This window comes from Ascidiella aspersa, chromosome 6 (assembly GCF_963924565.1).
Source record: "Ascidiella aspersa chromosome 6, kaAscAspe10.2, whole genome shotgun sequence".
In the NCBI taxonomy this organism is placed as follows: domain Eukaryota; kingdom Metazoa; phylum Chordata; class Ascidiacea; order Phlebobranchia; family Ascidiidae; genus Ascidiella; species Ascidiella aspersa.
The window spans coordinates 23,057,875-23,070,310 of record NC_139452.1 but is presented as its reverse complement, the minus strand read 5'-3'; the positions used below and the strand labels follow the sequence as shown (position 1 = coordinate 23,070,310).

At 35.3% G+C, this 12,436-nt stretch overlaps 1 protein-coding gene across 1 annotated transcript; it reads left to right on the top strand.

Moving 5' to 3' along the window:
* The first annotated feature begins 6,677 nt into the window (after nt 1-6,677).
* LOC146140850 (uncharacterized) lies at nt 6,678-10,509 on the top strand. Its single transcript, XM_083392722.1, has 8 exons — nt 6,678-6,758; nt 7,459-7,573; nt 7,642-7,764; nt 7,985-8,050; nt 9,266-9,307; nt 9,509-9,681; nt 9,821-9,924; nt 10,357-10,509. The coding sequence occupies exons 1-7, from the start codon at nt 6,678-6,680 to the stop codon at nt 9,830-9,832; spliced, it is 612 nt and encodes a 203-aa protein (XP_083248848.1). The 3' UTR covers nt 9,833-9,924; nt 10,357-10,509.
* The last annotated feature ends 1,927 nt before the right edge of the window (nt 10,510-12,436 follow it).

The window sequence follows — 12,436 nt, the reverse complement described above, 5'->3', positions numbered from 1 at the left end:
ACAAGAAGCAAAAATTTGCTGCATGGACACGAAAGTTTGGACGCCTTTGACTCCAGTCATTAAAACACTAGCTTTAAGAGCTCCTGACCCCAGAAAGCACTTCCCGCGAATAACTTTTTACGCTACATCATCAAACGTGTCCTCATAGAGCCAACATTACATATGATTGTAGATATCTTAACCTCTATGCAAATATCACCACTATTCAACTAAGGCCTGAGTCGGCAAATTTTTTCTAGTCGCTGGCCAAAACAAAACTCGGTTTTCTGCGGCCCGTTAAATTTTAACCGTGTAGATTTTTTACGCATCTTATAACAATCGCAACGAGTATTAATAAGGGATAAAATTGGGTGTTCGCAATTTACACTCGATGGATGAAAAATATTTGCACAAAGCGCAAAAAAATGCTTTTACTTAAATTGAAATGGCCAGTATATCAGGATGACCTCGTGCCCAGTTTTCAAAATGGATCGCGGGCCACATGATTTGCGTTGGTGGGCCGGATCTGGCCCGCGGGCTGTAGGTTGCCCACCCATGCACTATAGACCAGTGTTTCCCAACCTTTTTTTTACTAGTGCCCACTTGGGCTCCATATTATTTCATATCGCCCCCTTAAATTATTAACGTAGGTGCATACCAAAAAATTAAGGCATATAATTTACATATACAACAATAATTGCGTTATCAATTATCACATTTGTACAAACTACTCTGCGCTACTGCAATTAAAATGGCTGATGATTCAGCATATAGTTTCATGCATACTAAACATAACACTATACACTGCATTTTTTAAACTTGATAATGGAATCCAGTTTTCCTGTCAGCTTAACATAAAAGATTACTGGCTTTTCTCTAGAACCGTGCTCCGCATTCTTTTTCCACTTGCGGCAAAACAACAGAACTTAAACAATTCGGCGGCACACCTACGAAATATATGTCGACAGCCAATAGACAATATAAGTAAAAATCCGAGGCAGCCAACGGATAAAGGAAGGAATGATAATAATTAAACGCGCAGAAGGCGCCGAAAATTTTATTTAGACTTCCTAAAATTTCTGAAGCCGGTCAAGTTCTAAAAATTGTAGCCTTGGTGACTTTTGTGCATATTTGTTTTGAAACACCTTCCAAGACTAATTACACAATCACACAATGCCAATAATATATTTATAATTGTCCTATATGGGCTTCAGGCGATGGCTAATCAATTGAGTTTGGTGCAAGTATTACTGTTTTATAATATTGCTTAAACTACCCAAACCTAAAATGTTTGCTGTGGTATAAGAATTCTTGACCAGATTACTTCCTAACATACATACATTGTTTAAGGTTGTGGTATTACCAGGAAAAATTCAGCTTTCTGAACCAAGACTTCCAACAACCACAACAACCAACAACCTTACATAAGGAAGCCATTTATTACGCCAGAAGTTAACAATGAGCGGGAAACTACTACAAGTTTGCAGTACGAAAGTTGCCATTTAAGCTTAAATGATACATACAGTATCGAAGTGCTGTTTGTTACTATTTTTCTGTAACCTCTTTATAGAATTTTGCGGAAAGTACTTTTACATATCGCCCCATTATGTGCGTTCAGCGCCCCTCAAATGAGACAAAGAAAAACTTGTTAGCAATAAATACATCCATAAGTCTGGGAACAGATCTTGTAGAAGCATTAACACTAGAACGACCAAGTGGCTTTTTTGACGCATTTTCATTTTTGAACTGCTGGCATTCAGTCAAATGTTGCGATTTTTGACTGAAACTTCCTGACAATTATTTTTTTCCTGTGATCAGCCATACGTGTGATTTTTGTTACTCGCCTAATTCAAATGAAAAAGTTATACATGAAACTACCTAAAACGACCAAGTGGCTTTTTTGACGCATGGCAGTTTTTGTACTGCGATGCGTAACAATTTGATAATTCAGCATTCTTCTGTAATGATGTAACAAGCAGAAAGACAATGGAACCAACGTACAGTCGTACGTCTTTTCTGTGTGTGTTCGATGCAATTAACAACTCTGGTTTTGCCACAGTTAGCTTCAGCAACGTCGTCAGTCAGTTTCGTGTAGCTGTAGGCCTACTGTATTTTTATAATAAGACTATTTAGTACTGAAGGGTTCACGAAATCATTTGTGCACTATAGTACGTCTGCTACTACTGATAACTGTGGAAGTAACGGAATTTCTCACCTATTCAGTCCCATTTCGCTGCATTCGTTATTGATTCTGATGAAAACGATGGAGTACTTCAAGAATTCAAAGGAAAGGATGGATCTTCTTGGTAGAAGTTATCTATCTGTCAAACGCAGAGAGGGCGCTTGCAACAACAAAACATTGTCAACGTCAGACCTGGTCCAACTGCGTTTTCAACAACCCGTGTAATTGAAGGAAGTCCATCTTCTTCTTTCCGAATCATATTTAGTGAAGCAATGCTTCGAAATAATCAGAAATGTATTATATCTGAAGCTCATCGTGTTACAGGGAATGACAAGTGGAGTGTAACGCTACAGAAACTTGACAATTTTATTGGCCTTGTTATTTCTGGGTGTGCTAGGGCAAAGGGGCCTGCCTTGCTCTAGTCTGTGTAATCTTGGGGGTGCCCTTTGTTCAGCCGGACTCTTTTCAGGAACAGGTTTATGGAAATCATGAAATTTCTACGATTTGACATAAAGAGTGAAAGAAGACATCGACTGGTTGAAGATAAATTCCTAAATGTTTACATGACAGTTGACGAACAGTTGTTTTCGTGTAAAGCAAGATGAAAGTTCATTTAGTACATGGCCAACAAGCCAGATAAATTTGGACTGAAATTTTGGATGGCGGTTGATGCTGATAGCACGTATTTGTACAACGGTGACCCATTTTTAGGCAAAGATGAGACTCGAAACCCTTCCATATGTGTGCCCACTAGTGTTATAATGAAACTGACGCAACCCCTCTTCAAGCACGGCTACAATGTTACCTGCGATATTTTTTTACATCTCTGGATGTTGCTGTACGCTTAGCCAAGGCAAAAAGCAGTCGTGTTGGCACTATTCGCCAAAATCGTAGGGAACTTCCCCAGGCTGCGAAGTCAAAACAACAGTTGCATGAAACAACACTTTTCAAAACTACCACCTCGTCCACAAGTGTAACTTTGAGTTGTTACCAGTGCAAAAAAACGAAATCTGTTATTATGCTGAACACACTTCACCCGGACGTAACTGTTTTGTCCGAAAACAATGCTAAAAAGAAGCCAGAAACAGTTTTATTTTATAACAAAACTAAAGCAGGAGTGGATGTTGTTGACCAGATGGCAAGGATGTATTCTATAAGGGCAACAAGTCGAAGATGGCCCTTGCAGATTTTTTTTACAATGTGATTGATCTTGCAATTATCAATAGTTGAATACTATACAAAGAAATATACAGACAGAGGTAGTCGTCGTGAGTACATTCAACGCGTAGCTGAAGAGCTATGTGCAACGTCACCAAACAACCAAAGTGATGAGGGAGCTATAGCGGATCTGGAACCTCCCACAAAAAAGCGTAGGACGTGCTCAACTTTCAAATGCCGCAACAGAACGACACTGATATGTTGCACCTGTAAAGAGGCGATCTGCGGAAAGTGTTGCACAAAACTATGTCTAAAATGTGTCAAATAAAGTTGATGGAAATAACAACTAAATTCTGACATTATCTGCAAACATTGTTGTTGATCGTTAGCTACGTTGAACGCAATAAATCGGAAAAATTACACCATGCGTCAAAAAAGCCACTTTTTTTTGGTCTCTCTAGGTAGTTCGAAATATCGGTCGTTCTAGTGTTAATGGATGTTGAACTCTGCATTTTGTGTAAAAAATGATTTTTGTGTCTTGTAATGTTTTTGGTAATCTGCTTGGTCCGCAGTTTTATTTATTAGGAATGGGTATCTACGGAAAAACCAAACAGAGAGTAGACTAAATTATATAGTGCACTATGAGCTTTCGGGAAGGTCATTATCGAAATCAGTTGGCCTAATCAGGACTCCAGTGCAAACAAGGCGACCAAGAGTCGCAGGTGCCCCACAATCATCGCATACTCTTTCCCTACAGTCTTGGACGTTATGTTGTCCATTTAAATCTTTTTCCGATTCATTTCGGACTTATTTCGACATGTTTAGGTCTTATCTTGACTTTAATTCTTACTTTGTCGTAGTTATTACTGCGAAGTTGGCGTTATTATGTCGGTGGTCTTCCCAGCAAACACGTAACGTTGTTACGACATTCGAAACGTTGTAATAAGGTTGTCTGTTGGTTATTGCTAGAAAAATAATGAAGTAAATGTTTTAAATAGGTCAAATTTTAACGTATTAAATATAACGTCAAAATAATGTTATAAAAGTCGTACAATAAACGTTTTCATGATAACCTTAACATTCATACGTTTTCAAGACGTTTTTTAGACAAAAAAATATAACTTGAAATAAAAACGTTTTTGTTACGTGAAACCCAGCCCATATTTTGATGTTAACAAACAACGTTTTTTAAACGTTTAACTGAAACGTTGTAAGAAAGTTGTCCACTAGTTAAGGCTTGAAAATAATAGAGTAAATGTTATATCAGGGTAAAAATCTAACGTATTATATATGACGTTTAAATACCGTTACAAAAGTCGTAAAATAGACGTTGTCGTAATAATCGTAACATGCCGACGCTCGCAGGACGTTTTCAGTCAAAAAATGTGGGTTGTTGTTTCTTGAAAATATATAACGTTTTGAAAGAACGTTTTTGTTGCGTGAAACCGAAACCATATATTGATGTTAACAAACAACATTTTTTAAACATTTGACTGAAACGTTGTAAGAAAAATGTCTTTTAGTTAAGGCTTAAAATGGATAGAGTAAATGTTATACAAATGTAAAATTCTAACGTATTATATAAAACGTTTAAAAACGTTTGATGAAACAATGTAAAAAAGTTATCTAATAGTTAAAAAAACAGATTTGTTTTTTTCTTCGAACAAGTTTTTTAAACCAGACCTTAAAATCCCATTTCCAAAACTATACATTGCACATAGAGTTACGTTAATATTAACGATAAAACACAACATCTACAGAAGCTGGAATAAGTTTAAAATTCTACATTGTGTAAGGACATAAAAAAGTACCGCAATAAAATTTTTTAAAATTTGCGGGTTAGCGTTTGGTTGAGGGTGGGTCAAGTTATTATTAATAATAAACAAAATATTACTTGACCCACCCTTACCCAAACGCTAACCCGCACCCTAACCCAAACAATATGCGTTGTGGTAAGCGGTATTATTATTATTTTTTTTTGCATAACTTTTCACGTACAATAGTGAAAGAGCGCCGTTATTTCTTACTTGCCATCCAGTTGTCATACACTACTAGCAACTCCAAAAACTGTTAATTTGGAACAAAGGTCCTCAATGGAGTATTTTTACTTTTCCTTGCAAACTCAGCTATTTAATCATTTATCTGAACTTTCCAAATTTTATGAGCGCTTTCCAGACATCCTACATATATGGTTGAATATTGATGGGTTGCCACTTTTTAAAAGTTCAAATAAATGTTTGTGGCCTATTCTATGCAGTATTAATAATTTACAGCCATCATGTGTGTTTCCTATTGCTCTATTTTATGGATGTTCAAAACCTGCTAATCTAGATTTTCTTAAAGACACTGTAGAAGATATAAAAGCATTGTTTCAAAATAAACTTGTGTGGAAAAGTCAGAAAATTTATATCTCTTATGTGGAAAAGTCAGAAAATTTATATCAAGCTTCAAAGCATTATATGTGATGCCCCTGCCCGATCAATAGTAAAATCAACAAAATCATTTAATGGGTATTATGGTTGTGATTTTTGTACACAAAAGGGTCTATGGTTAGGAAGAATCACCTATACCCAGAATGTGTAAAATTTAAAATGAGAAGTGATCAATCTTTCCGGGACCAGATTAACAAAGAGCACCACATAGGGATTTCACCTTTCCTGGAGTTGCCAATGAACATGATTCAACAGTTTCCTCTGGATTACATGCATCAAACTTGCTTAGGTGTCATGAAAAAACTTTTATTGACATGGATGCATGGCAACAAAAAAGTACAACTATCATAGCAAGTCCGATTTTTTTTTGGTATACAGATATTTCTTTTAAATTTTTACAAGTATTACATTGCCGAAAATAAAAAAATGTTAGAAAACCAAACGCATAATGAATTTTGCAATGATAGACTCGTGTCTGATTTGTCTGAGAGACGGCGGGCCGGATGGATTTCATTGGCGGGCCGTAGGTTGCCGACCCCTGATTTAAATAATGTATTGTTTTATCATTCATTTGGGACACTTTTGGGTAAAATCACTAACAGAATGACTCTTTTTTTAGGATTTATTTTTGTTAAAAGGTAATACATTTATATTTTACATAGTAACAAAAGTGGATACAAGGTAAGGTACACATTAGTTTGTAAATAAACAGTTACATTTATATATTGAAAAGAAGCTTTTCTGAATTAAATGGATCACATGGTTGCCATGTGAAACAGCTTTGGTATAGTAGTTTGCCAGTTTTTTCTGTATTCTTTTGGAATATTTTCAACTTCTTATTAAAGCTTTCTTGCATTTATAAGATGAAAATGTACTATTCAAATTTTTATTTTTTCCCATAAATAGTTATCTTGTACTGTACTTAGATGTCCTTTGCAATTGTTGAATTTCTGGATGAAGAAACGGTAGAAGTTGTGTGCAATTCATGGATTTTTACAACGGATGATGTAAATATATTTTTTGTTGGATGAAATTCTTAATTGCTTTTAATACCTATCACAGTTAACATCTAAATAATATTTATCTCTTTGTCACACTTTTGCATTCCCAGAAAAGTCTCACTTTGTAAAACTTGATTAAATGCAGTGGCGTAACCAGGGGGTGTATAGGCACAATATTTTTTTAATGTAATTCAGTCATATGAAGCTAATGCAAAGCCAAAATCGATAAACGTTGACTTCGTCTCTTGTTTCCTCCTGGGCCTACCATAAACACTGGACTTTTTTCTCTGTCACCTTTCTCTATTCGTTCAGGTTGGCTGATCGGCAATTGTTTATTCGACACTTCAGCAAATACAATAGTTCATTTGTACTCCAAAAAAATTTGCTATGAAGAAGGTGTATTCATTTTTTCGATCTTGTTTCACTTGGACGCTCACTGCCAGGCGTACCACTTCTTGCAGAGCAATTATTTGAAATAATTAATGCCCACTGTCCCACAGCGTTGTATGGCTTTTCAAAGCAATCATTAGCATCAGACGGAAAATGGGGAACTTGCTTAGTTGAAAATCCGAGACCCTCTTTATTAGATTTCTGTATACACACCTAATTCAATGTATGTTTATTGTTAATGGTTGGGTACATTAGGTTTTTTAATAATTTTGTATAGAGTGATTTGCACAGTGTATATATATTTTATATTTTACAGAAGAAAAAGAAATGTTATTGGCCACATAATCATCCAAAACAAAAAGCAAAAAAAAATCAATTACCAGACAAAGACAATTGGAGTATATATAATGTGAGAGTATTTGGTTATTCAGGTGAGATTGCATTACCAAACAGACAGCTAGTTATTTATTTTGGAAAGCTGATAAACAATGCCTTTCAGGTGACTATAGTGATGCTTTAGTGAAGTGTAACAAAGCTCTTGAAACATCAAATATTGAGGGTTGTGAGTTGCATGAAGGTATAAGGCCAAAAAAGCGCCCAAGAAGATATTTAGATGAGGAAGGTATGATGCTAATGTTTGTTTACTAGGAGATTATCAAAAGTTGAGTTTAGGTTGTTTGACAGACTGGAGGAGATGTTTATTAACAAATAATATTATAGCAATGGGGTACTTTTCATCAAATTAACGTATATACATTTTAACCAATATTTTGAATACCATTTTATCTTTAAAATAAGTAAACAACTAATATGTATTTTTTATGTGATGTTTTGTTTTTGAGATAAAGGGTCTTCATTGAACGATGTTCATACTGAAAAAGTCCTTGGAGATATATCATTTGATGAAGGTATTTATTTGTATTTATATTAAATAAATGTGCCAAACAGTGTAACCTTTAAAACAGTGGTTCTCCAACCATTTTCTTCTTGTGGCCCCTTTTAAGTCTTCGTTAACTTGCCCGACCCCCAATTATAGTGTATAATACATAAACCAGAGTCAATAAAAAAACACATTTTAAAAATGGCAAAATTCACATTGTAAAAAAATCTAGACAGATTGTATCAAAATTTGGCTAAAATGTCCAGATTTAAGTGTGCACATTGCACAATGAGTTAAAGTTACAGTTTGAGCGTCCATTCATTTTTATTACACATTGTTTGACTGAAGCTATGCTTAATTTATTAATTGAAAAGTGTAATGGTTGCTTTTTCTTCTACAATGCGAAACTTTTAGTTCATATTGCTTATTTCTTGTTAATTTTTTTTTATCAAATACTGCATGGCGACCCCCAAAAAAACACTTGCGACACCCAGGTTGGTAACCACAGCTTCAAAATATACATTCAAATTCCCTAAGATGTATCCAGTGGTTCTCAGCCGGGATGCAATTTCTAACACTCAAGGGTGCCATGAGACATTTCAAATTACTTTGGATTCCCATTTTTGCTTTATTAAGTTTCTGGTTACAATTTTTTATACGATTAGAGTGCAACAAATCAACAAGGTTTTTCAATCTTGTTTATTGTGATGTTACAGTAATCCAAGCTAAAAATACTAGTAGGGGTGATGCAAGCCAAAACAGGTTGAGAATCACTGATGTAAGCCTTGTGTAAAAGTACCTTAAACATTACTTTAAATATTACTTTGCAATGAAGTTTCCTTATTTCTTCAGATTTAAATATATATGTTAAATCAAATGTGTTAAAATAAAAAAAAAGTGTAATTTGTGTATAAGTTTTGTAAGTGGTACTCTTTAAGTAGTGTGAATTAAGTTAGTTGCACTATAAATCTAGACCTTGTTGTTATTTAAGGAGCCAAATAGTGCACTTGAGCCTTTTACACCTTTACAATTTCCAGTTGGCGCCATTTGAGTTTTAAAATTTGGTACTGCGTATGTGCATGTCGGACTCGGGACCCGGGTAGTTTTACGTGGTCTTACTGGAGTCCCTAGTCCATCTCCAGCAAAACAAGGTGACTCCTTGAGTCCTGAGTCCGACTCTGCAGCCCTGTTAATGAATATCAATAAAATTGTAAGATATTTTTGTATATATTTGTTTTTTTAGGTACTACAAGCAGTCAAGAATTCATCGAATCTACAATGACAGGTTGTTTTTTAAAACAATTAGGTTATATGTGTTATTATAGAACAGAACTTTTATAGGATTTTGTAAATCGCTTCAGCATATAAAAATATTTTTACTTTGCTTTTAAATCCTTTCATGTTTGCTCTTACTATTGTTGTTTTTGCAACAAGTTGTTTAAACAATAATTCTGCCAAGATAAAAAAATATTTTCATTGTTTTTAGTTCAAATAGGAAAGATTTTGGGCAACCAAAACAAAATTTTAAAACTACTGGAAACTAAGAGTTCCGCTAGTGATGCGGAAAACAATTTTTTTGAGATGGTGCCACTGGACAATGAAATCGAATTTTCTGAATTGGAAGAAAATTTAAAAAACAAGACAACTAGGAGATATTTAGTAAGTTTTTTTGTTTTCACCATAGAATGTTTATTTTGATAATATGTTGTAGTATTATTTATCAGAGTTGCCTGCCATATTAATAATTGTTGAGTATAATCGTTATCCAGGGGACAAAATCTTGATGTATATATTGTAGGCACAGTTATAAAAGCTCATGATACTACAATTAAAGCTGTAGAAGACGAAGTGTCAGCTTTTCTGAAGCATGCGCCCAACAAACCGGGTGGATCAAATTTTTCGGTAAGTTGATGAAAAAAAACTTACACAAAAAAAGGAAAAAAAACTTACACAAAAAAATGTACAATTTAATTGTATTATATTATGTTTTGTCCAAAAAATGATCTTAGCAACCAGTGCTGCGGAGTCGGCCTCGGGCCTCGACAAAGTCGGTTTGTTTTGCTAGAGTGCGACCTGTTCTTGCGCAGTACCAATTTAAGAAACTGATTAATCTGTTAAAAGTTGTAATAGCATATGGTTGAATATTTTCCAACCATGTATTGTTGGTTTTGAATCATATGACACCGCTATGAGCGGATTGCTAAATATCCAACTTACAGCTGGAGTCAGACTCGGGTTAGTTTTAGCCGACTCCGCAGCCCTGTTAAGCAACCATATTGAATTTGTCAATTAAGAATTAAAAATTATTGTTGTTGTTAATTCTTATCGTTACAGAAACAAAACAAGACTTGTGACAGCAGCAACACCTCTATCAGCAGTGGAAGCGGAACTTTTCCATATCTTTCTTCTGACTCTGAGGAGTGAGGAGCAATAACGTGCATATATTTGATGTTTTTTGGTTTGTCCGCGTATAACTTTTCATATCGTGTGCTCCTAATTTTAATAAATAAAGACCTTGAGTACTACGCTGTATTGTGATTAATTGAATATTATCCATGGCGTAATATTGCAGACATTTTTAGTAATGAACGTAAATTATTATGATTTTCGCATAGGCAATGTTTTTACTTACATTTACATTGTCACCATAATAACGCGTTGATGACTGTTTGTTTATGCAGGCAAAAATCCTTCTCATGTAACTTAAAAATGTTGTTTACACATTTACGGAAAAAATACGTTTGTTTGGAAGTTATTAAAAACGTTTCTTGCGCAACAATTTAACATAATGGCGACATAGTTAAATAAAGCTATTAAGGACGTTTACCACACAACGTTAGTTTGACGTTTCTGGCTGTCTACACGTTTACGTAAAAACAACGTTTGTTTTGAATGTCATAATAACGTTTCGACTGGCATTAGGTAACGTTACGAGGACGTATATAAAAAAGTTATTAGGACGTTGAGGGAACGTTAACAGTGACGTTTACCACAACGTTATTTTAACGTTTCTGGCTGTCTACACATTTACGTTAAAACAACGAACCAGAATAACGTGACTACAACTTTTTTTTGATGTGAATATAACGTTTAAACAACGTCAAATTGTTTGCTGGGTTGATATTATGGTATTATAGATTATTATTCGATGCTGTTACTTTAAAGATCTTATTGTGTTTTCTGCTTAAAAGTACTGTGCAATCAATGAGCTTAATAGGAAAGTAAAAAAATACATGTTTTACAAATCAAAATATTTTTCCTTTTGCTCGCGGCGCACCTGGCAACCTTCCATGGCGCACCAGTGCGCCGCGGCGCACCGGTTGAGAAACGTTGCTCTAGTCTACTTACTTAGCTATACGTATGACGTATTACGTAGGCTTGGTAGAGAAACGACCATAGAAGATAGTTTGGATTCCATTTTCAGCGTTCTAAACAATGGAAGGTAAGTAACTTACGAAGTGTGATATGTCCGATGCAATTCGTTAGATATCGAATCGAATGAATTTGAAAACCAATAGCTAACATATTACCTCAATCCATCATAAACTGAAAGTTCTACAAACCCCAACTCACCTATCAAAACCAATCAAAACTTATCAGTAAAGAAGGAAACAAACACCTAGAATATAGATCCTAACGAAATCGTCACAACAATCGGATTCCGTAAATTGGTGTGAACCAACATGGCGCGAAATCGAATCGCCGAGAAAACAAATTGCGGCTTCACAATTCGCACTCGTACAGCGAAGCCTGCGATATTCCACTCTTTGCCAAGGTGTGACTCGATCCGAGCCGCGCGTGGGGCATCTCCAATCGCCCGCGGGCACGACAAGTCTCCCCTTTTCTTATCTTGGCGACTGTGGTCGGCGCTCTGAAGGTGCTTTACGGCAGCGCACGGCACGCCGGGGAATCACCTATCCAAGCGAAGAAGGCACGTGCAGGTGAAAGTTGGCTTAAAACGATTCTTTTGTTGCTATCCGGAAATTATTCATTTGCCGTCAAAGCCGGGATCGGACCGTTGCGTTTTTAAAACTAAGGGACAGATAAACTTAAACAGACAAAAATTGTTACTTAGACGCTTGAAGCTACTAGTATTCGCTAGCCTCTTCTAGGAAAGTGAAGTGTTGACAAAATTTGTGTACTTTATAATATAGCAGTTTATTCTCACAAATTATTCCGTAATTAAATTTTTATTAATTTGGATTACTGGGTAAGAAGTTTTCAGTGATAGGCGGGGTTCACTGAGAACGAATTGATAAGCAATAGCATTTTATTACATGCAAGCCAGTAAAATCAGATTTTTTTTAGCGAGAAGCTGAATACGAATTCGCCTGAACAGAATGATAACTACATTTTTCTACCTCAGTATCACTATTTAAAATATTATATTATTTTAATGAATAACGCAGAGTCT